This window comes from Mytilus trossulus, chromosome 8, assembly GCF_036588685.1.
Source record: "Mytilus trossulus isolate FHL-02 chromosome 8, PNRI_Mtr1.1.1.hap1, whole genome shotgun sequence".
NCBI lineage: Eukaryota > Metazoa > Mollusca > Bivalvia > Mytilida > Mytilidae > Mytilus > Mytilus trossulus.
The window spans coordinates 20,005,910-20,033,696 of NC_086380.1; the positions used below are offsets into that span (position 1 = coordinate 20,005,910).

A 27,787-nucleotide genomic window follows, 5' to 3' on the forward strand; every position below is an offset into this window, starting at 1 on the left:
CAATGTCAGATCTCATTACAGTGTTGAATTGGTTATTTTAGAGTAAGTTAATTTAAAGGATGGTACAGTTTCCTTACAATCATGATGATAGTCAGTTACTAGAGATTCATTTATTTCCATGGGTACCAATATTTGTTGATTGAGGAAAAATTGCAATTTCATGGATATTTGATTTTGTGGTTTTGCCAATGTCTCCATCCACATACACATTTAAGTTTGTGGTTCACCGAAACCCATAAAATTAAAAATTATCCAAGGAATAAATAATTAATCTACAGTATCCAAGAAAAGGTCAGGGAAGTGTTAACCATTAACTGACCATTGACGTCAGACAACTACAAGCTCTTATACACAATACAGTTTTGTTTGCAAATGACCTGTGCAATAGACCTGTTCAGAGTTCTTTGTGATAAATGAGCAATGTCACAAGGTCAAGTAGTGTAAATGACATTGACCACTGAAAAGTCAACTCTTTATACATACTTGAATGGTTTAAATGGTTTTACACCAGTCATTTTTTGGGGCCCTTTGTAGCTTGCTGTTCTGTGTGACCCAAGGCTCTGTGTTGAAATCCGTTCTTTTACCTATAATGGTTTTAATCTGAATGAGACAACTCTTCATCCAAGTCGACTTGGATGAAGAGTTGTCTCATTGGCACTCATACAACATCTTATATCTATTGGCTAATCATTATAAGGAATGTATGATCCAAAATGTACATGCTTTGGCAATTTAACTTCAGTGATCTGTTTCAATTCTTTTTTGAAACTCTTGGATTCCAGTATATGATGTAGATTTTTATAAATGAGAGGCAAAAAAGATACCATTTATTTATTTGATCTTTATTCTGTATAGCTACATGTTCTTTACAAGTATATAATGATAGAGTATTACAGTGTTTTTTATGAATTAATATTACGAAAACTGAAACTGACGACTTATCACAACAATACATTTTTTTAACCAAACCCAGTAATTTTTTTTACTTCCATCAGTGAATGTAAACAACACATGTTTGAACAATAATAGCAAAGCCTTTTACAAAATACAATGTTTTATAAAGTATGAATCCAGATAATCCAGTCACACTTGGAATGTACTCTCTAACAATTATTTCACACAACATTTAAAATCGTCAAAATCCTTAATTGTGAAGTATCGTGTCGAGAATCTGGAAAATTTCTGGGAAGATGTCTGGTGTACCACTTCTTAATGAAACCTGAAAAACAGAAAATAACTTATTTATTAGATACTTTTACTAAGATCCTACAGAACCTATGTAAATGCTAACTGTTCGCTATTTTGCATATTTTTCAAACTAGAGGATGTTTCACAGCCATATCTCATCTGAGGGCTGTTGCCCTTTGATAAGATAGTAGTTGAGAAACACCATCTCATGTGAAAACAACATCGACAATCTATAAGTATCATGCAATACTAAAAAACTGAAATAACAAAAAGGAGTAGGGCCATGATATACACATCATAACAAAATAATTATGGAGGTCATTGTATTTGACCAGTGTCATTTGAAGTAGAAACTATTCAGGAAATAAAACAATAATTATTTTTTTTCAAATTGCCAGTTTTTTTATTTTGTATTGAGTAATATTTTTTTCATATTTTTACCATTTTTTTCTAAGTTCAATTTCAGGGAATTATAGGGCCAATATTGACAATTTGTGAACTTATTTTGGGAATACTTGAATATTTAAAAGTAAAAAGGAATGTTTTTACTTTAAAATATCAAAATTAGCTGAAGGCATTAGATACACTCAAATTGTTACAAAATTCTATTTAAAAAAATATGTAGAAATGAAAATTGCTCAGACAGGAAAACTAAAAAAAGCCATTTGGAGTCCTGCAGCTTTGCCACCTGTGCTTTTCTCAATTCAGAAGCTAAAAAAATTTTTTTTTAAATGTAACCACCTGGAAAGATTTATAAAGGTGTAGGAAAGTTGGTATTAAATAATTAAAGCATTCTTATCTTCGCATAAAAAAACTTGTAATACATTCTCCTTATATGACAGGATATATGTGAAAAACAAACTTGACAACAGACAAACAGTAAATGATATAGCATGCAATATGCTTACTTCTACCAAAGAAGGTGACATACATTTAATTGTGCAGAATGGTATCATAGGCTTTCTGTATAACCGTATATACACCCATAGCTCGCGCCTTCAAGGAAAGCTGTCAAATTAAAATTGATACTATTTAACACTTCTCAAGTGAAAATGATCATTTTACTTTGCATGCAATCTTTTAGAAGTTTCAAGATACATAGTAGTTCCTGCACTGGAAAAATGTGTCAATACTTTAAGCTATGCACAACATCTGGATGTTATTTAGATCAATAACTGAAATTACCCTCACTTACAATAGAGACCAGTGTATCAACAAGTATACAAAAATTGAAATGTTATGGATTGAAGACAAAGGAGTAGGTCCGGTAAGAGCCCTTTTTGGCCCCAAAATATAGCAGTTTTACGAAATTGTTAAAATGTAAACTTTCAGTTATTTATTGGATAGTAAAATGGTTCTGCTACATAAATATTGGCTGTTTTTTGGCAATACAATGCACATATATTGAGTACTAGCACCATTAAGTCATGCTAAATTACTGAAATCATCAAAATTCAAGCATTTTAGTTAAATTTTAGACGGTTTCCGTGTAAAATGAAAGTGGCCGCATTCGTGTTCATCCAAAATATTAAAATGGAAGTTGCATTTGATGATAATACATAACATATATAAAGATTGCGGATGAACATGATTGCGGCCACTTTCATTTTTGACAAAAACCATCTGAAAAGTGACATTTTTTCGCATATTTGGTAGATTTTTCATTTTTTAGCTTGATTCGGATCGTTTTTTATGACTAAATGAGTTAAAATCTTTCTGAAAAATAATTGAATCAAATGAAATAGACACTTAAGTGATTAAAAAGTGGTCAAAATCTTTCGTCAGAGGAAACTGAAATTTGAGGCCAAAATCGGTCCTCACCGGACCTACTCCTTTGAAATAAGAAAAGAAAAATTTACAAGGCATAAGTTTTAGAATTTACTTTAACTGGACATGAATCTTGACATACCGGTAAAAATATTTGAGATAATTCATTTGCTGATCACAGACAAAAGTGATGAGCATATAACTTAAAAATTTCCAGGTCAGGAACAAAGTCAAAAACTGCTTTTAAACGAGCTGTTTCTGAATCCTATGTAGTCTGAGAAATATTTTCAAAAACATGCATCAACATATTTTAATTGGTTAATAATGTTATAAACAATGGAATATAAACCAATGGTATAACGTTTATCATCCTTTTGGTGAATGTTTTTGAAATTACTATTTTTTAATAGATTCTGAAAAATTGAATAATTTGTGAGTGTATTATTAATTTCAAAAACACAACAGAGAAAATAACCGAAACAACTGAAAAATTTTCTTTTGTTCAAAATTGAGATTATGTTCCAGTTCATGACTTTATAAGACCTTTATGTGTAATTTATGCTTTTTTTTCATTTCAACTTAAAATTCTGGTTCCAAGGTGTTAAAAATACATTCACTAGCGTATTAACATAAACATGATTGTAATAAAACACAAACACAAAACTATAACATCAATGACAATCTATGAATCATAGAATGTATTTTCTATTTTTTATGCTCAAGGATGTCACAGTTATTTAAAATAATTAAATGAAGTTAAAAATAACAAATAATAACTAGAAATATGGCTTAATTGATTTTCACTGGTGGAGGAAGGCCAAGAGAACCACATCCTGCTAAATATATTATGTTCATTCATCCACAATCAACAAATGGCACCATTCAATCATTTATTTCAACATTTATTTGGTCAATTTGTGTATTTTAAGGATGTTTGCTACTCTTTTTCAAAATTACAAGTTTTTTTTAAAAGAATGTTATAAATTGATAGTATAGAAAAAAGGATAGGAAATAAAAAAGCAGAAATAAATGAAGGGTCTGTGTTCTTCTTTTCGAAATATGAGCCATTGAAAAATTAGCAGTAATTGATGCTCTCTAGATTTTTAAAACATTTAATATTAACACCTTTTTTCATTCAAAAACTATAAAATATAACATGAATTTTAAAAGATTTTCAAATATGGGTTTTCAAAACTTTGAAAAGAAAAAAATGAAGGGTTATATTTAGTGGACAAAATCTTTTATGGCATTATACAGATAAAAGCAGAGGTCTCCAAAATCTGACAAAAATTCTGAAACCCACATTTTTTCAAAATCATGAAATGACAAACTGCAAACCACACCACATGTATATTTTACTATTTAAACCTTGTTATCAAAACACTCAAATTAAACCTACTTTTCCTATTATAACTACTTTCCTGATAGCATTTTAGTCAACATAAGCATACTTCTGGTTAAAATATTTAGCAACAATATACATTTTTAAAAAGCTATTTCGTAAAACCATATAGTTTCTGTTCATAGCTCCAAACATGAACTTAATACAGAAAAATAGCTGAAAAAATTTGTAAGGGTTCCGCGGAACCCAGTGTCTCGCCTACTTTTGCTGTAAATTGCAGGCTCAACAAAAATGAGGTAAAAAATCAATAAAAATATTCCTCTTGATACTATCTTATGATTGTAAGAAGCTTCTGTCCAAAATTGGTAAAAATTAAAAATAGTTGATGAATCTAATAAATGTTTTGAAAACATTAACTGCAGACTGTATGTAATATGTTAACTGGAAGAAAATCTAAGTCCATTTAAAAGTAAAATACGGAAAAAATGGATTTATTTTTTTACAAAATTTACTTCTGGATACTATCTTATGATCATAAATAAGCTTCTGTCCAAGTTTGGTACAAACCCAGGATAGTTTAAGAAAGTTATTAAAATTTAAAAAACTTTAACCACAGAGTGAATGTAATGTTTCCCCGCAGAAAAACTAAGTCCATTTAAAAGTAAAATACGGAAAAAATGGATTTATTTTTTTTACAAAATTTACTTCTGGATACTATCTTATAATCATAAATAAGCTTCTGTCTAAGTTTGGTACAAACCCAGGATAGTTTAAGAAAGTTATTAAAATTTTAAAAACTTTAACCACAGAGTGAATGTAATGTTTCCCCACAGAAAAACTAAGTCCATTTATAAGTAAAATACAGAAAAAATGGAATTTTATTTTTACAAAATTTACTTCTGGATACTATCTTATGATCATAAACAAGCTTCTGTCAAAGTTTGGTAGAAATCCAGTATAGTTTAAGAAAGTTATTAAAATTTCAAAAACTTTAACCACAGAGTGAATATTTGTGGACGCCGCCGCCAACGACGGAATGTAGGATCGCTTAGTCTCGCTTTTTCGACTAAAGTCCCTTCCCTAAAAAAAACACTTTTTTCTTAAATGTATTCTTTGAATTCCAAAACATCTTTTTGCAGCTATTTTTCTTATGAACTCCAACAACTGCTAGCAATAAACCCAATAACACATGATCTTACCGTCAATACATTTACAAACTATCAAAATATTATAATACAATTCATTCATAGGAAGATAATAAATAAAATAAGAGAAGGTTAGAGACAAATCATGGTTGGTGAAGGATACAAAAATAATTCCCCATGAAATTTATTTCCTATGCTTCCTTATTTCAGAAATTGCATTTCAACTCTATTGAAATTTACAGAATTGTAGTATATTCTCTTCATTATGGTAAATTATCTCCATGTATTCAAACCAAAAATATGGAAAATAAAAAATCTGAGTACCCAAAGTTTTCTCAAGTCAACATGCTGTATGTTTTTATCCAGATATAAAGGTTATTTCAAATTATTTTCATTAACAAGGATTATTTCAAAATTGTCCTTAATTTCAAATTATTTTCATTAACACGAACAATTTCAAAATTGTGCTTAATTTCAAATTATTTTCATTAACAAGGACTATTTCAAAATTGTCCTTAATTTCAAATATCTGAATATACATACTCAAGACTTTATTTATGAATTCCTGAAAAGAGAAGTAAAAACACTACATAACAAAAAATAAATTACCACAAAGTTGGTGTTTGGTGGCTGTATCTTGAGTTCAGCTAATACCCAGATGCCATTGGTCAGTTTCAGGGACTGGTACAACATATCTTGTCCCTCAACATTTCTTTTGGCAACAGTAAATATATTATTGTTCCGTAACTTAGCGGAGACTGTATCTGTAAAGGTAAAGAGGTAAATGTATCATAATAAATTGAACTTATAAAATATATCATCCTTAAAGTATTTTTTTGCAATCATCTTTAACAGGAACCAAAAACAAAATCTGCCAAGAGGTTTGGAAAAGAAAACAAGAAAAATTCTAAATATATCAATAAAAGAGCATAAATAAAGAAAATACCACAGGTAAGTTTTGCCGATGTGAGTTAATTCCTTTTTTTTTTATGTTAATATCATAATAACTTGGAATCAGTAGGTACTCCCTAATTAAACAGATCTATATAATGGCTCTTAACCATTCATTTTTCTTTATACTTAATGCAGCTGCATAAGAAATGTTTATATTTCCTTTTAGGTATACCAATAAGGTGCCCTATCGACATTAGGTAGTAAAAAACAAATTGACTCTAGACAGAGTAAGTACTATAAATTCAGCAAATTTTGCCAGCTTTTATTCGAATGATGAATTAACTATTGTGTTTTCAGGAAATGCTGAATAATGCAATCAAAATTTTCCAAAAAATGATAATTTTTTCCAGGAATCTATATTGCAGTAATTTTCCAAAAAATGAAAACATCACAAAAATTTCTGACTTCACAGAATACGATAAAAGCAAACATACCTGCATTATGTTCAACATTACTAATTGTGTATTGGACTTCATTTTGTGCAGGAATATCTTTCCATGTTGCTAAGAAAACACGTTTTTCCATTTCACCGTCTTCCGTAAAGAATACATGTATAGGTACATTAGAACTAAAGTAAAATACATCTATATTGTTTTTAACAGCAACCTGAAAGAAGAACATAGTCAAATTACTAATAATATGAACAAATTACTAATAATATGAACAAATTACTAATAATATGAACAAATTACTAATAATATGAACAAATTACTAATAATAAGAACAAATTACTAATAATATGAACAAATTACTAATAATATGAACAAATTACTAATAATATGAATAAATTAAGTTCTGTCAACTTAAGGTGGTACCTAACACTACAGGGAGATAACTCTGTAAAGTCAGCTAAAAGTTTTAATTACGTTGTGTTGTAAAGGAATATTAAGTTTCTCAATTGTCAAAATTGGTGTTTGTCAAACTGCTATATAACCAGAGTAATTTTTCTGACAAAACGTTTGGTTAAAAATTTTTGATTTGATTTATATTTTTGTTAAAGGGTCAAAATAAATACTATGTATAAATTTTATGAAAATTAAACGAGACAAATTAATTTTAGTGAAAGTGTTGGGTACCACTTTAATCAATGCAGCATAAGCTCTTTTTGTGTAGTACTAGGTATTATTTTTGAAATCTATGAGAGAAATATTTGCCAAAAAAATACTGATACTGCAAAAACACAGGTGTTAAATTGCATTATGAATGATAAATGCCATCCGCTAAGCTATCTTAGCTACCTTCCTGTAGAATTCAAGTGAGCACAGTTTGAAACTGTTATCCAAATAATGTTCTGACTTATATTACATTTTACAAGTTATTAGTGGTCATCTTTTTGGTAGTCGGTTTTCAATTAAGCATTCACCTTAACAAAATAAGGAGAAGAACAATGTTTGTGCACAAATAAAACTGGTTTTAGCCTGCCACATTTTCTGTCTGTAACTGCTGTGGATTCATTCATTTTTCGTGGGTTCCACTTTTTGGGGATTGAGGAAAATTTGTGTTTTCAATAATAATTGATTTCATGGTTTTGCCGAAGTCTGCATCAATCCTGTTTGAGTGGTTTTACATTAGTCATTTTTGGGGCCCTTTATTGCTTGCAGTTTGGTTTGAGTCAAGGCTCAGTGTTGAAGACGGTACTTTGACCTATAATGATTTACTTCTATAAACTGTGACTTGGATGGATAGTTGTCTCATTGGCCATCATACCACATCTTCTTATATCTATATACAAGCCTGTGCATTGAATAATTGATGGAGGAGTCTTATTTAATGGCTGGTGTGTTCTGCTGTTCTGTTTCAGGTAATTTCTGTTATACCTATGTATAACTTCACACGATTATCCATGCATTGCACACCTTAACAACAACAACAACAATACTTTATTTTAAGAGGGTTACACAGTTAGCTATATAACTAATCTTCCCTGAGGCCCTCATCATAAGAAATTAAAAAAAATGCAAACATATACATTGCATACATTAGTGTAAAAAGTCAAGTATGATAATAATGTTTAATACAACTTTATAAAATGTGATGAAAAAAATAAACATGATGACATGATCCGTTGTTAATATTATTGATACAGCTTGGTTGATTTCAATAAATGATCTGTTATTTTGTATTTGAAAGAATTAACATTGGTAATATTTCTTAACCGAATTGGTAAATTGGTAAAGAATGGTCCAGAATACATAAAAGATTTTTTGAACAGTTCTATTTTTGGTTTAGGGAGTATGAGGTTTCCTTGAACAGCATTTCTTAATGGGTATGGATTTCTGTTTGAAACATAATGAAACTTGTTAGTAAGATATGATGGGGCATCATTTTCAATGCACTTAAATGTCATCACTAACTTACACTCTCTAATTTTAGTATGTTACCTGTAAACTAGTTAAAGGTTCCATTTTCTGTATTGGTCCAGTTGTATTCAGAACTAGAGATGTACTGGCACTCTGATTGGGTGGTAAAGGACTCTGTACTTGTAATGGATTGGCTGGTATTAAACCAAAACTAAAATTTAAAATTGTAACCTTTCACAAACTTTTCAAGAATAAGTTTGTCAAAAATTTTAACTAAAATTTACTCATCAATAAAATTTTGTTGTTACATAAAAATCAGAAAGTACCAATGATGAAACTAGGGGAGGTTTGGTGGATGGGAAAAGAAAAGTGATAGAAGGATAAGCAACCTCTTCACAAAAATCACTCAGCAGCATGACCCCGTTATTCATAAATATGAAATTCAATTATCTTTAATTTTTTTTAAATAAACTTATTTGGTTGAACACTATTATTTTGAACTGTTTCCAAGAAATGAAAGCGTTGTATTCAAATCTTACCTATTTTTATTAAACTGTATAGCAAAGCCTGCCATAGGTTGCATGGCTTTATTACTAAATGTCAGATCCATTATAACTTGTTTATTTTTGCGTATAAATGTTCCTGTAACTTCTAAACCTTTGCCTTTAGCTGCAGGTATCCACACCTATAATATATCAAACAAATAATCATGTACTTTTTTATCATTAAAAGAAATTTATAAAACACATTTTGCGTTCATCTAAATTTCTGAATTCTATATAAAAAAATCTTGTTTCAACTCCAATACACAATTAAAAATTGTAAAATATGTAAAGTATGAAAAACTGTAAATATACCATAAAATTCTTTTTCGATGCAAGCAGATTTACATTCTACAAAATAAACCTTTGAACTCCTTTAATAGTATTTTCGTAGTTCTTTATTTGTTAAAATACTTCTCTTTCAAAATTTGCATGTTTTATTAAAAAAAAATATATCTAATGTGTTTTATTCCAAATTTTCTTTTTAAACAATTATTATCAAGTTTTCACTATGCAATTATAGAAGTGTTTAGTTCTTGTTCTAAGAGTAAACAGAGTTGTACAGAGCTAAATTTACCTCTTGTGGTGGAGTATATGACTGTGATTGTGACATTCCAAAGATATCTCCTAGTCCACCTAAACCTCCATCACCTGCAGGGGCTGGACCTCCAAGCTGTAATAGAAAACAGGAAATATCAATATTATGTAGAACATATCATTCTAAAGTAAAAAGATATTAATTGCAAATAATTTATTGATTGTTCGATTGGTGTTTGAAACAACTTCCAGTGCACTTGTCTATATCATGGTGGCATATTTTATTGGTGGAGGAAGCCAGAGAACTCTTCCTCCCCCCCCCCCCCCCCCCCATAATTGGACTTTGAAATTTTGTAGGAAATCTAGCGATCCTACAGATCCACAAATGGGAAAAATTGGCTTCTTTCTTGTCATTGATATATTTCTCCCAAAAAATGACAGCAGAGTTATTACAAACAGGATCTGATATGAAGCATTTAAAAGCATCATATGTTATTTACAAATTCAGTTTAAATTCTTACCAATGAATCTAAACCTTCTCCTAAGAGGTCCATAGCACCAGAGGTCTGTACTGGTGTCTGTGATGGACCACCAAACATCTGTTGTTGTTGAGCCATTGAAGGACCACCCAGGTCCATATCTAGCAGATCTCCTATCAGTGAGTCCACACCAGGGATCACAGTGGATTGTGGAGCAGCTGGAGCACCCATATTTTCTACCACAGCTTGGGTCTCTTGCTCTGCCAAGTTCCCTCTACAAGGAAATAATTTACTTTTTTTAAATTAGATTAATACATAATGCATAAAGAAAAGGAACATGTGTGTATTTGCTAAGCCAGCCTCTAATCACAAATCAAAGTAACCCTTAAGAGAAAGTAATGTCTGACAGGCCAATAAAGTCACACGCATTACAATTCACCACTATTGAGCTGCTGACCAAATAAATAATGTTTCTGTTCAGTATTACATATAATTGAGAAATGTGTGACGACAAATCTACATTTTCGAAATATTTCAAGTATCTGCAAATAAGAAGAACGTATCTTGACAATTTGGAAAAATCCTCACACAATACAACTTAAGGAAGCTGGCTTGTCATGTTTTGGTTTTTTTTGTCAGATATTCGGAATCCTTTGGTTTATCCATTTGAATGCCTTGAAAAAATTTGACAGGTGACCCCCATTTTTCACATGTATATTGATAAGCCGTCTGTAAAAGTCTTATAAAATTTTAATTACTTCTTAACAGTTTTTGAGAACTTCAACTTGTCAATGATAAAGCTATGAAAAGTCAAGAGAGAATATTTTCCTGCCAAAATTTCAATGGCTAATATCTCGAAAATAAGCACGGTGACCTATATATTTTTTTTGCTCTTTGGATTCCTTTATTAACCCCCTATCAATATAAACTAGTGTTTTAAAAAGTTAATTACTGAGAAGCGAGCTCCCTTAATTTACACTGTCAAGCTGCTGGCATAATATGATTTGAGACTGGAATTCAGTTTCTGAGAAAAGTGTGACAAAACCTTCTGTTGATAGACAGGAGAACAAACTTACAAGGGAACTGCAATTTAGTGTTCACTTTATGAGTGGAGGCTTAAAAAATTGTTCATATTGCTAAAATTTCAGGTAACCTTTTTCAGATTATTTTTAGCCTAACGATTGCTAACAGATCTTCAGCATGGGAGAATTCCATTTTTATAATTTAACATGACAGACCTTTTTAACATTTAAATGAAGGTAGTGTTAGAATTCTTTTCAAGTGAATATTTTGAAAATCAAAAAGTCACAAATGAATTGATGAAAGAGAATATATTAAATCAAGTATATGTTTGGTTGTGAAGATAAGGATTACACATATGGCCTTTATAAGTAAAATGTATGTTGATACAAATGAAATCAGAAATCAGAACACATGCACTTCCTAAAATTCACATGGATAGAAAGAACTGTAGAACATTTTCAGTCAGAATTATACATACTGTGGATTCATTTATTTTTGTGGGTATCAATTTTCGTGGATTACAGGAAAATTGCATAATCGTGGATATCTAATTTCGTGGTTTTGCTCAAGTCTACATACAAGCCTATGGAAAATTTGTTATTTGTTTGGTTCACTTGTACCCACGAAAGCCACGAAAATTGGTATCCAACAAATAATAATGAATTCACAGTAGTTGGACAATATCATATAACATTCACAGTCAAACATAGTTGGACAGAATCATAAACATCATCAGTCAGTATTGTTCAGGTTCTTAAGAGAGACAAAGCATCTTCATTCATAAACATATAGAAAGTTATATTTTACATTCAACCAGAATTTGTGGATTTGATAAAAATATGTTAAGAAATAAGCTTATTTTTTAATTAACTGCCAGGCGCTTAAATTCAGTTTAAATAAAACCAATTGTAAAATAAATAAATTCTCTATTCTGGTAAAATGTTGTTTTTTTTTTTTTTTTTTTTTTTTAACTATTTCCATTAAACCACAAATACTGGTAGCACTGATAATGAACTAAAGAAAAAGAACTTTTGCTTCATCCTACCGTCTAGTGGGCTTTCTGTAACTGAAAAGTATTCATAATATGATAAGGTGGTACCCAACACTTAATCTAAAATTAATTTGGCTCATTAATTTTCATAAAATTTTGTGACCCTTTAACAAAAATATAAAAATTTCAAAAATATTGAACCAACCGTTTTGTCAGAAAAATTACACTGGTTATATACTAAGCAGTTTGACAAACGACAATTTTGATCATTGAGAAAATTAATATTCCTTTTACAACACAATGTAATTAAAACATTTAGCTGACTTTACAGAGTTATCTCCCTGTAGTGTTAGATACCACCTTAACTCAAAATTACATAAGTTTGTATTCATGGATGGATGCAGGATTGCTGTTCCAAGATTACTTTAGGAAATACCAAAATCATTAAGAGCTACATGTTTTAAACAATATTTCAGACATTCCTTTTAGATTGGCCACGTACAGTACAACCTATAAATATGTGCAGTTAATTCATCTATCAACATTTTTAATTTTATGCACAGAAAACACATCTAAAAGAAATAGGTCATTACTTACGATGAAGATTTGGGAGGAAGAGCTCTCCTCAGTCCACCTTGACGACCTTCAACAAATGAATTAGGAGGTTTGTGATACACAGAGGCCAGACTAGATATGTGACAAATCAATTCATCAAGTAATGTTGGTTCTATCAGATCCGTTTCCTCTGAGATCAACGGTTTCTCTGCTAATACTACTTCCTTAGCAGCAGCAGGATCTGTTGATAGCAACCTCCAGTAAATATAACCTCTGTCTCTCAAATCTGGATTGTCACTGTCCTGTTTTTAAAAACAAATAAGAAATGTTGCATAAATCCTGTTAACCTGAATATTTTTTGTGAATTCAAATGTTTAAACTTCTATTCATGTATACATGATCATTAACACTTCATACATATATTTTTGATTTCTAAAATAAATTATGGTTGGTCTATTTAATTCGACTATTTAAGATGGATAGATGGATTGATTTAAGATTATCAATTCTGGTTGGGTCATGTTTTTTCAATTTTGTGCATATACAAAATTATCTCCAATGTGAAATATCCATGTGCAGTGTTTTCATTAAGAACCGGCCGCCGGCCATTTTGAACTGTTCAAATCAATTTCTGGCCGGTTCAGTTGTCCTTAACAAAAAAAAAAAAAATCCGATTTTTTTTATCAGATCTTTTTATATTAAAATCATGACAACGGAGTTCGAAGATTTGTGTTTATATTTTAAACCGACATGCGGTTGCAACGACGATATTCATTGGCTGTTATTTCAGACTTCCTGTTTGACACACGTGCTTATCGTTGTTATGATTGAATGAATAGTAATGTACACGGGTTCCACTGTACCCTCGCAGCTCTCATGGGGTGTTCCGTAAACGGAGGGATCTACGTACATACATACATAGTTTTACTGTTTAGGTGATCTACAACGGACCCCGTCGATCTGCCGGCAACTACAAAGCATCCGAAAAGGGGGCAGGGTACATCGATGAAAAATTGCTTTGGCAGAACTTCTGGTCCCGTTCCAAATCATAGATATATTTCTGGTGATAATACTTTCAGTTGTGAGGTATGTAACCCTTTTAAAAGCTATCAAACGAAATTTAGAAGAAGTGGAAGCTCATGTTTTCTTATAAATGAGCCTGGCCAGCACTTCTTCTTTTTCTTTCTTAACACATCTTTTCATACCACCGGGATAATGGGAAGGGGGATATTTAAAACTGCTGCGTGCAGGGGAAGTGCTGTCCAAATTTTTTTAGGGGTCCCCAAAGGTAGGACAAGTATCTGGTTTTAAATGTAAATAGCACCATAATTTTCTTATTGTCCCATGTCCCTATTTGAATAAAATTAACCTCTTTTCAGGTTCAGAGTTTTTGCTACTACATGTAACCTTTTATCAACAATTATTATATAGCCAGAAATAAATTATGATGCTCAATGTAGTATTTTTTTATTCTGAGGATGATCAGATTTTGAGGACGATTGTTGCTGGTGAACTCTATTTTGGCATGAATAACAAGTTTTTATACATAAGTGTCATTGAATTGTATCCATCAATCATTCTAATAATTAATCTCTTAGTGAAGTGATATAAATGAAAATATTTCAATATTATACTTTCTGACTTAGTGATGTTAGATATTTAAATTCAATTTTTTTACTTAGAAAAACTTTAGGTTGCCTACATTAACAGTGGTACTGTACTGTAAAAGTGACATTTTTAGAACAATTATAATTTTCTGCCATGCCCAGAATTCAGGATTTTGTGTCTATTTTTTTTTTTTAATCTTTGATGGTGGGGAAAGTGGTAGAAATGACATTTTCAGAACTATAGTTTTATGCCAGGTATGCAGGTTTTTAAGCCTTTTTGTTAAAATTTTGAGGTGGGCTAGTGGTAAAAGTGACATTTTCAGAACTATAATTTAATGCCCAGAATGCGCCAGAATGCAGGATTTTGCGTCTAATTTTAAAAAAATCGTGGGGGGCAAGCCCCCCCAAACCCCCCCTGTTAGGTTTGGGCCTGCTTAAATCTCTAATTGGCCCCTTCAAACAAAATGAAGTGAAACCCCTGCATGTGTAGGGTATAATGTAATAACATAATGAAAAAAATTTTATTCATTTTTTTCCTGTTTTTGTATATGTTTGCCAAGCGTACAGGTCTGAAAGTTCTATCCATCTTAAATAGGTGAGGGCTATTCCAGAAAAAAATGTAGGAGGGGGTGGGTGGGTTAGAAGGCACATTTTGTGGATTAAGTTGTCTCATTGGCAATCATACCACATCTTCTTTTTTATACATTATATTAATAATACATGGGTGATGGGTATCAGAGCAACTTTTCACACTATAATGCACTATAATTCTCAATTACAATTGTCTGGGTGGTGGGTGCTGACAAAAAGTGCCTGCCAATCCCCCTATATATTTTTTTTCTGGAATAGCCCTGCATTAATCGACTCTGTACTCAAAGAAATTACTCAAATACAGACTTTGCAACACTTATTCTACTTTCTACAATCAATAGAAAGCCTGATGAGAGAATATATAATTATAAATGTTTCTAAATCTATGTGTTTAGACATTTCCTTCTTACCTGTGTTGCTAAGCTGAGAACTTGTTGGACTAATTCCTGTGTGTCTGTTGGCCTCTTTAAAAATAACTTCACTATAGCTGTCAACAACTGAAGTTGTACCTGTGAAAAATAAAAATTCAAACTGGACTATAATTTGATACATTAATTTTACCCAAGACAATATGTTAGGACTATTTAGAAACCAGAGGTTACAAATAAATGGGCCACCTATGAGGCAAAGATCTTTTTTCTTCTTTAAAATTATTTTCATCTATTTTCAGCTGAATTTTATTCAAATTACTTTATACTCCTATTAAAGCCTCTTGTCTATCCTATAAAAGTTCTGCTCCTCTAAATTGCTTCTTTCCTCATTTCAAAATTTACATTTTAAATGAAAGAGGCTGTAAAATACTAACAAATTAAACACATCTTTACTGAGTAAATAACCATTTCATATTAATGTTTGTAAGAAGTTTTACTTTTGCAAATCAATCTTTACCTTTCATAAATTGGAGGCAAATTGAAAACTGATTGTATAAAGGAAAAGTTATATAACCAACCAGCTTAGCTTATATTCATAGAAGGAGAGAAACTATTCAAATTTAACATATATTTGTACCTGTGAGTTTTCATCCTGAAATCCTTCTAAGAAACTCTCAAGTAATTCATCAGCATTGTCTATTCTCTCAGCGTACTCTCCAATAATCCAAATCATAGAAGCCCTGTAATAATAAAACAAAATATTCAAAATAAGGGAAGTAGTTTTTCTGAAAATTGTTATATTATAATTGTTTATGTAGCTGGTAAAAAGTACAAACAAGGTAGATCTAGTATGTCTGGAGAAAAATCAAATTCTAAAAGTGAGTACTAAAAAGTCTTAATATTGCAACTTAAAATTCATGTTCATAATTAACCACAAGGGCCAAGTTATAATGTTCAATCTTTTATGCCTATTCAGTATGTATAGTAACAACTTCATTAGAATACATAATTAAACTCATCATAGATACCGGGACTAAATTTAGTATATAAGCCAGATGCGCGTTTCGTCTACAAAAGACTCATCAGTGACGCTCAAATCCAAAAAAGTTTAAAAGACCAAATAAAGTACCGGTACGAAGTTGAAGAGCATTGAGGACCAAAATTCCTAAAAGATCCATGTCTATATTTAAATGTACTGTAGAATCTTCTAATTTTAATATTATCATGAAGTGGACAGTAAAACTAGTAATTATGATAAATGTCATATATAAATATCAGAATACATATATCTACCTAGCTTCTGGCTCGTCCAAAGTGTCCAGGTTCTCACACAGTGTTGCAATAATACTCTCATATTTGTTTGGGTACTTTCTGAAGATATCCTGTCAAAACATTATAAAGAATATGAGTTATTGATGCATTACAATATTTTTTTTTAAATTATCATGTATTTTCTATGATAATGACAAAATATTTTGCATTGATTTCAAATACCTTGACCTTAATTGGTCTACGAATTTAAGAAAAAAATTATTAACATTTTAATCAAATGATTAGAAATTATTAATGAGGACCTGGTAGAAAAGTGTAAAGAATTGGTCGATGCCACTGCTGGTGGACGTTTCGTCCCCGAGGGTATCACCAGCCCAGTAGTCAAAACTTCGGTGTTGACATGAATATCAACAATGTGGTCATTTTTATAAATTTCCTATTTATCATACTATACTTTACGAGTAAATCCTTCAAAATACAAATTTATACAACTATTACCTTAATGACAACAATGGCTTCCTGTACGACATAGTTGACCTTTGTCTGTATAAGGTCAAGTAATGTGCTGACACACTTCTCGGCTGCTGGTTCTACCTTGATGGCACATCTACCAATAGCTCTGACGGACTTCCTCACAAAGTCTACATCAACCTCTGTAGCATATCTATAATCAAACGAAAGCAGGATATAACATCAAGATGCATTGTGTTGAACATAATATAATTTAATTTTGGATGTAACGCATTTTCTGATTGGCTGACGTTATTTTGTTATCAGCCCAGACATAATTTAGTCATGTGACCATGACGTCATCAACTTTTTTTCATAGTTTTCAACGGTTTAAAATGGAATTTAGAATTAAATTATAAGAAATGACTAATATTTTTTCTGTCTATTCGAAATAACATAAAAAATGTGGTGCACATTGTTAAATAACCTGCTATGCACGTTATTCAGTGTGCACAAATTTTTTTATGTTATTTCTTCATAGACAGAAAAAATATTACAGTCATTCCTTAAATAAATTTCAAAGGGTCGGTGAATAGAAATTATGTCTCTTGACCAATCGGAAAGCTCTTACACATTATAACTCACCACTATTAAGCTGCAGAGATTTATTAATTAGAATAAAAAATATTGGAGATATATATGAAGAACATATTGAGTTCATTCAACATATAAATAAAAGTAGTGGGAAACAGGAAATTAGTGTCTGATATAATAATTATTGTATTTCACTATGCCCTTGTTGTCCTGCTGAAGATAACCTCTGCATCAGTGTTTATAAATGTTACAAATTGCAGGACCTGAAATTTGTATCAAATATCATTAGTACAAAGGAAGAGGGATTTATATATTGACCATGAAAGTCAATTTGAATTCATGAATTCAGTTTCAGATAATTGTTTATACTACTTTATTTTTCCTAAATTCTGAATCAACTGTAAATTGATTTTAGTCATTACATGATTTATAAATGATAATTTAATCAAAGATACTCAAAATTTCCGTCTTACAACTGATCTGAATCGAAATTTTTCCGTAATAAATCCATGGAAGGGCAATATCTGAGATATTTTTTTTAAATTTAGACTTATCAGATTCATAAGAGCAATGGAAAACTGAAAAAGAGAAATCATTTTAAAATTTGGAATTTCACTAAAAGAAGAATTGATGACTTTGTTTTACAATTGCAAATCCAAGAATTTTGTATGTTGAAGATCTATTCTATCCCACAAACTTACTCTTTCAGTTCAGCGAGAACTTGTGCTATATTAGCCTGACTTGTCAATCTGATCATTATGTCCAATTTCTCAAGTTTGACATATATAGGATCGTTGTATTTCACAAAGAATACTTTCATCTCATTCTTCAGGATGTCTGATCTGAAATAGTAAGAAATAACTGATTTTTTTAGACAGAAAGGTCACAGCTGCTGAAGTCATACACCATCATTAAACATGTGTATTTAATTGTTTTATGCCATGCATACCAGTACCGATGGCTGGTTCAGGGAGTTAAGATCCCCCTCTTTGAAAACAAATAAGTTAAAGTCAATGTTCTGATCAAATTGTGACAGTTAAAGTCAAGTTCACGAGTCCAAATAACCCCCCATTGAAAATTCCTGGCTACAGGCGTGTCATGAACTTTGATAGATCTTTCTAGTGCATATTTGTCTGTTTTTTTGTCCTTAATTTAAATACTTTCCCTCAAAAGAATATGTGGTAAGTGTCATGGAGACAACTCCAACCAAAACTTCTAAATCAATTTACAATTTACAATTTTGACCCTTTGCACATATAATTTATAAAATCCTTTTGTTTTCACATTCATCTAGTCCAATTATCTACAATAAATACTAACCTTTTCTGTACAATGAGATTGATATTTCTCAGAGCTACATATTGTATTTCTGCCTCTGCTGACAGAAGAGTGACAAGAGGGGGAGCTAACTTCTTCACAAGTGTCAGAACATATTCTGATGTGGCATCCAACATCTCCATGAATTTCATTATAACCTAAAGAAAACATGAATAAAATCAAAAATAAAACTCTAAAATATTTTCAACTTGCATAAGTACATGAAGTAGATCTCAGTGTTGCTAAATCTTTTGTTTAATGTTTAATGTTTTGTGTTTTTTTGTCTTTTGTTGGTTTTCTTTGACACATTTTTTATGAATTTCCCCTTTGTATCTTCTACCTGTTTTTAAAGTCATAAGAAACGAGTGACTGGTGAAAAATAATAGTCTTCTGTGCATGAATTTATCATTTTTTTCTCATAAATTTCGTATAATCATCAATTTTTTTTTCAATCAGTCAGCGTTGTTGTGAAAATGTGGCAGGTAATTAAACTTCGTGTTTTGAAGCCGAATTTTAAAGATTTTCACCTGGTTGTCAACAATCTACAAAAGAGCATGGATATTGAGCATGTGTTTAAAATTTACAATCAGATAATAGTTTATCTTAAGGACATACATGCATATGTGAATTGCAATCACCAGATTTTTTAAGAGATGGGTCACACTGAGGTCACTTTGTATACGGAAAATATGTCGGGGGAATTGCTTCCTGGAAGGGGAAGCAATTAAAATAAAGTAAAGTAAAAGAATTTTCTTCAGAAAAAAGTATATGAACATAAGTTTTATAATGAAAACTATCCATTGAGTTATAAAAAAAACATATACATTATTTTTTTTAATTTGAGGTTTCTTATGACTTTAAGGAAAATAAATTGTAAGCCTGTAAAACACACATTTCTGTTTCTAAAATGATAAAAAATTAAATAAACAGCATCAGCTATACAATATGACTGTTGTATTGATTTATCTAATGAACTACAATAGGTTTCTAAAGCATGCCTATGTTTGTACAAAATGAAAATTCAATATGTACTAGGAATAATACACCTTATCGCTATTTAGTCCAATCCAGAAAAGACAGTCATTTAGACAACTTCCTGCTAAGGTCAACCGGCTAGAACAGGTAAACAACAAAGGTCATCAGTAACAAGCTGAGGGAGCGAAAATTTTTGAAATCAATCAATACAAAACTTATGAACCACTTTTACGAAACTCAAATTATAGCCAAATATATTTTGTTTGAAGTATTTACGATGTTTTAAACAGGTCTCATTCAAAAGTATCCTGCATGGTGCCATTTTTAAACCAGGCCCCAGTTGGTTTCAACTGGATGGAAAAGTTGTGTAATTTATCCAAATGGAATAGATAGCAATTAGGTGTATTATAAACCTACCTTAACAGCTGATAGAACAACAGCAGCATTAGCATGAGCCAGTCGTGGTGTCACTCTCTCACAAATACTCTGAGCCTCTTTATCATCTTTTGGTGTGTAGTTAGATATAGCATCCAGGATAAACACCTGTCCCCATCTAATATAAAAAGGGAAGATATATTTCAGTGCATTTTAAACAAATGGCAGAAAATATAGGTTTTTCTCAACAAGGATAATAAATCGACATTTAATTGTTCTTTACCTTTGCAATCTATTTTAATTCATTTTAAGCCCTCCATTATATTTTTACTTATTTTATTATATTTATTTACTATTTCTCATTGATCTGTTTGTGGATTTTCCATAATGCATACATTTTTTTTTAAATAAGCCATTTTTGTACCTTTACCTAAGAGGTTTACAAAGTTTATCTGTTTAGAATAAAATTATTTTTCTAAATTTCTGTTCACAACTTGATTTATGCTTTTTCAGAAATTAATGTCTTTGGTATACATACAAATTACATGTTATTGATCTTTTTTCTTTTTAGTTATTTATAAACTGTACTTTTTTTTAAATGTACCATAATCATGATAATAGTTTAGGTTGTAACACATACTGTAAAAGCAGAAATTTTCGTTGGGGATTTAATTTCGTTTATTTCGTGGCTCGGGAAGGTAATCCTGGGGAGGATCGTTCACATATTTTAGAACTTTTAATCCATTTTAAGATAGACATGTTTACACTTCTTGTTACAATTTATGAATGATAAAATTTATAAGTTCACAAATCTTAATAACATATTTTTTCTCAACTTAAAACCCATGAAATTAAATCCCCACGAACTCACTTTTGGATACAAAACCATGAAATTTTAACCCCACGAAAATTAGTGCTTATACAGTATATGGGAATACATTTACTTGGTAAGATGTAGTAAAATAACTATATAACCTACTCTGTACACTCATTCAATGCTGTTAGTAGTTTATTTATAGTGCTAGCATTCATCTCCAGAACCTGTTGAGCTGTAGGGGAAGATTCTAATATCTCAGAGATAGCTGCTACAGCATTGGCTACAACCTGTAAAATTAAGAAATAATTCATGGGGGCTTGAATATATCGTTATTTTACCACGGGTTGGCCCTTTATGACAAATATTTTACCCTGAGCGATAGCGAGGGGTAAAATATCGGCATAAAGGGACAACCCGTGGTAAAATCTAGATATATTCAAGCCCCCATGAATTATTTCGATTCTAATAGGACAATTATCGGATTTTTTTTGGATCGAGCGCTCTAGGTGGAGGCCATTATTTGCCGTTCCCATAAATTAACGCACTTTTAGATTGGCGTAAAAGAACGGAGCAAACAGAATAAGTGACATGCTCAAACTATTCACTAAACTTATTTAGATAGATTTGGATGAATTGTAATGATAACTTATTTATTTGTCTTCTATGTATATAAAAAATTGGGCTTATACCACATTTTATCATCGTTTTTTTACGTTTCATTGTTGTGATGATTTTCGGTATCAAAAGCGTGTATTTTCCCGTAAAATGCTTAAATTATAACGTCATCATTCTATGACGTCGGGTACTTCATTCATGAAAAAACATATGACGTGGGAGTACGATTGGAACAGCCAATGCAATATATTCATATTTTACCACGGGTGTGTACTCAAAGCGTTTGAAGGACGTCATGTTAGAATATCCGATAATTATCAACTTGACAACAGAATTAATATTGATGTTTGTACTATGTTATGAAATGTATATAAAAATCTTTGATTAACACTTTAGGTGTCCACCAGTCCATTAAACTAGCAAAAGATTATTCTTTGAATTCTCTAACCACATTTAGGTTTCACCAATACTTCTATTCAATTCTGACATTTTTTCAGCATATGTTTTAATAATGATGTCATTTATTTTTGCTTATGTACAAATTCTAGCATGCTTTTTAGTAATGCTACCATTTAATTTTTTTTATACATGATTTTCAATTGTGCTGTCATTCATTCTTGCACATTTACAGATGTAAAGATACTGTAACAAGGTAGGCGTACATAACACACTATCTTATATAGACAGTAAATGTACCACGCATGAAATATGTGCAGAAATCATGCTATTAATGCAATTTTTTTGTATGGAAAATGTCAAAATCGAGCTACATCCGATACTAATTTACAAATCATTTATATCTGATACCTGCATGACTTTTGTATGTTTTGGTTGGCTTTCATGTGTTAATCATGCATGGCACTTTCACCTGTGAATATAAACCTAATTAAAATAACAATGCATGAATGACATGCAGCATATAAAATATAATGAAGTTTTTCCTACCATTGGATTAGAATCAGACAGCATGTCACGTAACAGATCCAAGAAGCCTTGGTCCTCCACCAGCTGTGCGTTTATATCATATAACTTGGCAACACAGACTGCAGCAGTCTTCCTTACATAGGGATCTTCATCCTTTAGACAGTTCCTCAGAGGTTGACACAGGTAATCAATAATCTTATCCACTCTGATACAACCCATAGTTCTCACAGCCAGAGCTCGGATCAATGGATTAGAATCTTCACAGTCCTAGAAAATAATCAAACATTTCTTTCTAAAAATAGACATTCTGTAATCACCAATCATTTATTCCAAAAGTTGAGTTTGTGTATGTTGTCTTTGATTTTAATCCATCTGTTATTCTTGGAGAAAAGAGCATATACAAATCATACTGGATTTTTTTCATAGACATAACAGAGTTAATCAGGGTTTTTTTTACATCAAAAACAATAAACAAGATAAGTTTCTAACATAAAATTTACCTTGACAAATGTATTGACAGCTAAGATAGCCATGTCTGGTTGACTTTTGGCATAATTCATCAGATACAAATATACCAACTTCTTTAATTCTAGATTGTCTGTTTGTATGCAGTTCACAACATCAGGGAACAATGCACTGAAAATTAAAAAAACAGCAATTTCAAAATATTTCTGTTGTGTTTTAACACACACGGATAACATTTCATAATGTATACTTGTTGTAAATTACTGTTTCATTTAATCTCTTGTTAAGAGTTGTTTCATGGGCAATCACACCACATCTTATTTTTTTGTATTGAATGATAAACTTGAAAATAATTTATATGGGTTGGATACGAAATTCCATAACAATCTTTTCAAATACTGAAAAATATTCAATACATTTAAAACATTTTTATTGCTGTTCTTCGGTTGGAAATTTGCTGAAGGGATACGTTGATCCAAAATACAATTTGCTATATTTTCATCAGAAAATAAATGGGACAAGAAGAAATATCACTTCCTCTTGTGGTTGTAACATGTGATCTACATTCCACATGAAGAGATAGTTGATATATCACACTGAACAAGGTGTGATATGAATAAGTGAAGCCACAATTAACACAATGGGTTAATTTGATAGGCCTTTTCTGCAATGTAATACACAATTGTGACTTTAGCATTTATTATTTATTACATTGTACAAAATGTAGATAAATGCCAATCACTAGCAAAGATCAAGTCCCATTAATGATTCTCTCTGGCAATAGTAATACATGTTCTCACTCAGTTATATGCAATGGCTATTAAAATCATATTCTATTTAAGGTGGTACCTTAACACTTTCACTAAATTTAATTTGGCTTGTTTAATTTTAATAAAATTTTGACAAGGTATTTACTTTTGACACTTTAACAAAAAATTCAAAATTTTTTAAACCAACCGTTTTGTCACTAAAATTACACTGGTTATTTAGCAGTTTGACAAACACAAATTTTGATCATTGAGAAGCTTAATATTCCCTTTAAAACACAACGTAATTAAAACGTTTCATTGACTTTGCAGAGTTATCTCCCTGTAGTGTTAGGTACCACAAACAATTCATCAGTTCTTGGCATTAACTTCAATGTCATTATTCTAATACATATAAAATTGCTACAAACCTAACATCTTTACCCACTGTCATACTGGCTATTACTTTCTTTACTGCTTCCTTTTTCTTCTCTCTTTTCTCACTCTGTAATTCTGACTTCAGTTCAAATATCTCACCTGAAATTATACAGTTTATGATTGAGGGATGACTGTTGGACTTCACATTCTTAAAGTTTAAAAGGGTCCAATTTTGACTTTTGTTTATTTTCCTCCTAATGTTTTTACATAACTATACATGTGTATTTTTGGCCTTTACCAGTAAGTGTTAGGGTTTGAGCTTCCCAATAAAAATGAATCCATGAATTCAAAAAAGCACTTCTCATACAATTTTTTTTTTCTTTTTATTCATTTGATGAAATGGTGGTACATTGTACATCATGTACATGCATCTAAAAAAAGAATTTTTGAATTGAAGAAGATTGTCCTAATCTATCATTCTATAGCATACGGATACAATGTCGCTGTGTTGTTAATACATAAATACTACTGGTAAAACAAGATAAATAAAATAAACTTGTAAGTGTATTTCATGTAAATATCTTTTCTCTGTCTTTTCTCTAATTCTAATACCAATTAATACCTGACTTTTAAGGTTTGAATATGTCTTCTTAGGTTAATTTTAATTGGCAAAGTATATTACTGTGTTAAGACAACCTGACTTTTAACATGTTTAATTAGTAGAACATAATTACCCTTTTTGGTGGTGGTGAAATACTTGGAGTCTGTCATCTTGAATGGTCTTATTAATCAACCTGCAATTCAAAACACAAACAATGAATTAATCAAAAATCATTTCAGCTTTATGCATTTGCCCAGAAAAATCTACCTGTCATGCCTGTATTATTCTTTTATTCTGGATTTTTTTCTCTCGCGACATTGAATAAAATATAGGAATAACCCTATATATAGGAGTATCAAATGCTTTCTGCAAATTTTATTTTTTTTATTTTACAAAATTAGTTGAAAAAGAACATTGGTATTTAAATTGGAACTCACTTGCAATTGTATTTACTCTAAGATCAATCAAACTTTATGCAAGGGTTGGCGTATGTTTTATGTATGACAAATTTATACACATTTTTTCAAGCTCTAACATATTATTTCTTTATGAAAGGGTTTAGAATCAGAATAACAGTACTGTAAGAGTTGCCACAGTCAATTTTGATTTGATGGTTTCAAATTTTTGTTTTACTGTCTTCGCTACACGTTGCCAGTAAAAAAGTCTTCAACTACAGTACTTTCAATACATTTACTGTCATTTCTTAAATCCATGGTCCATGAATTAGATTTAAGATGTGGTATGATTGCTAATGAGACAACTTCATATCCATGTCACAATTTGTAAAAGTAAAACCGCTATCATGGTTATAGGTCAAAGTACAATCTTCAACACCAAGCGTTTGTCACCAAACAACAACTTATTAACTGAACATCAGCATGATCAGGTTCCTGACTTTGGACAGGTGCAAACAAATGCTGCAGGTTTACACATTTTAACAGGTAACAACCTTCATCCTTACCAGAAACAATAGTGTAACATCACAACATAGAAACACACACTATAAGATATCAATTTAAATGGCTTAACTCAATCAAATGACTTATTACATGTAACAGTAACACAGGTTAACAACTTAACACACACTGAAAAAAAATATTTGATCTATGACACAATGCAAATATATAAATTCAATAAAATAAATGAGGGTCGTAATGGGGGTAACTACGTGACAAATAACAGTAAATTTTCTTACCAAATGACGTTAACGGTCATTTTTGGAGTATGACTAATTTTTATCCAAAAATGACTGTAACAATAATTATTTGAGATCTCTGACGAATCACTATAAGAATATTTTGACAAATCACAATTAAATTTTAACCAATTTGACGCTAATGGTAGCTGAAATTGACTGGTTGACGCCTGATCATGACGTTAAAGGGCTTTACTACCCTCATAAATACACCTTATCGTTAACCCAGGCTGACCCCAGAATCGGATCGACTCGAACTATTGACTAGTCCGAGATTACTCTGACGTCCGACGGCTGTTTTGCCAGACAAGCTGGGGCCGTGGGACGTCAGAGCTTGTCCCATATCAAAAAGTGGATATTTGCCCACCCAAAATAGATGCGCTACTTTGTCGCTTCTGGAGCCGACTGGGGGCCTTGGAATTTTATAAATCGGGCATCAGTCTCTTCATTTTTCATTTATCTCTTCATTTATGTAAGTTTCACCTACCTTCCAACCTTTATTTTTCTATATTTTAACAGTTTTCATAGTGACCCCCCCATTTCAGCATTTTCACTATCATTTTCAAATATTATCACGTGACCACGAGAAAACAGGGTAAATGACCATAATGTAACACCTCGTTCATTTACGATGCACCTGCCTAAAGATCCGAGAGCTTCCGATCGTTTTCGTGGTCGGAACTAAATGCTGATTACCGAAAAAACGTGGTTGCTTCTAGATGTTAATCATCGATCTCCTATAAAGGAGGTAAAAAAATATAAATATTTGCATATTTGAGTCTCGAGGCCACGAACTCTCTCGTAACTTTGACGTCCATATTTGAAAGTGAAAGTGAAAATGCTGAAATGGAGGGGTCACTATGAAAACTGTTAAAATATAGAAAAATAAAGGTTGGCAGGTAGGTGAAACTTACATAAATGAAGAGATAAATGAAAAATGAAGAGACTGATGCCCGATTTATAAAATTCCAAGGCCCCCAGTCGGCTCCAGAAGCGACAAAGTAGCGCATCTATTTTGGGTGGGCAAATATCCACTTTTTAATATGGGACAAGCTCTGACGTCCCACGGCCCCAGCTTGTCTGGCAAAACAGCCGTCGGACGTCAGAGTAATCTCGGACTAACTATTGACGTCATACAACATTCACTTTTTCATTGTGGAGTCAGATATTTTGCATTATGACGTCAAAATTTTACGGGAACCTGTGTGATGTCCAGTAATGTCACATAAGTAGCTATAAGGTGTATTGGGGTAAGGGCTGTGAGATGTACATTGTACCATTATCTAAATAAGAATTATCAGACACTATTAATGTATAATTAAATAAGAGGTATTTAATCATTATCAGTATCCGTACTTTCTCATTTTAATGATTTTTAATGATCTTGACTTTGCCGGCTATGGGGGTGTGTCGTGAATTTCATTCATTTTTTTCAATTCCACAATCACTTTGTAATGAAATTTTAGTGTTCATATTTATAAGTTTAGCAAATATTTCATCAAACAACGATATATTTATAGATCTTAAGTGAAATAATAACATATTTTGGTCATTTTACCTGCCAAATAATTTTATGTTGATGACAAGCCGGAAATGACAGTGGAAAACTGAGAGCAGCAAGGTCAGATGCGATTGTTTTTTCTCAGCAAGTTATGAAATACAACTAATACA

The 27,787-nt window shown here is 31.2% G+C and overlaps 1 protein-coding gene across 5 annotated transcripts; it reads right to left on the bottom strand.

The window, feature by feature from the left end:
* Positions 1 to 816: 816 nt before the first annotated feature.
* Positions 817 to 27,754, bottom strand: LOC134680687 (AP-1 complex subunit beta-1-like). Of its 5 annotated transcripts, none has more exons than XM_063539832.1 (23): positions 27,675 to 27,754; positions 25,055 to 25,114; positions 24,374 to 24,479; positions 23,232 to 23,367; positions 22,753 to 22,998; positions 21,355 to 21,479; positions 20,418 to 20,553; positions 19,029 to 19,183; positions 18,410 to 18,550; positions 17,163 to 17,328; positions 16,686 to 16,774; positions 16,030 to 16,132; positions 15,432 to 15,530; positions 12,866 to 13,125; positions 12,323 to 12,343; positions 10,297 to 10,528; positions 9,816 to 9,911; positions 9,236 to 9,381; positions 8,778 to 8,907; positions 6,831 to 7,002; positions 6,052 to 6,206; positions 5,497 to 5,514; positions 817 to 1,219 (listed from the first exon to the last, which is right to left on the bottom strand). In XM_063539832.1, exons 2-23 carry the CDS (start codon positions 25,089 to 25,091, stop codon positions 1,145 to 1,147), a joined length of 2,844 nt encoding a protein of 947 aa, XP_063395902.1. In that variant the 5' UTR covers positions 25,092 to 25,114; positions 27,675 to 27,754; the 3' UTR covers positions 817 to 1,144. The 5 variants fall into 5 exon arrangements, with proteins under 5 accessions (XP_063395902.1, XP_063395904.1, XP_063395906.1 ...); XM_063539834.1 differs by lacking the exon at positions 5,497 to 5,514 and adding an exon at positions 2,120 to 2,196 and having other exon boundaries at positions 27,675 to 27,716; XM_063539836.1 differs by lacking the exons at positions 5,497 to 5,514; positions 12,323 to 12,343 and adding an exon at positions 2,120 to 2,196 and having other exon boundaries at positions 27,675 to 27,715.
* Positions 27,755 to 27,787: the final 33 nt, after the last annotated feature.

Coding starts and splice junctions, on each gene's coding strand:
- LOC134680687 (XM_063539832.1), bottom strand. CDS start 25,091: ATGACAGACTCCAAGTATTTCACCACCACCAAAAAGG. Junction 9,382..9,815: donor CATATACTCCACCACAAGAG/GTAAATTTAGCT, acceptor GATATATTATAG/GTGTGGATACCTGCAGCTAA. Junction 8,908..9,235: donor ATACAGTTTAATAAAAATAG/GTAAGATTTGAA, acceptor TTTAAATTTTAG/TTTTGGTTTAATACCAGCCA.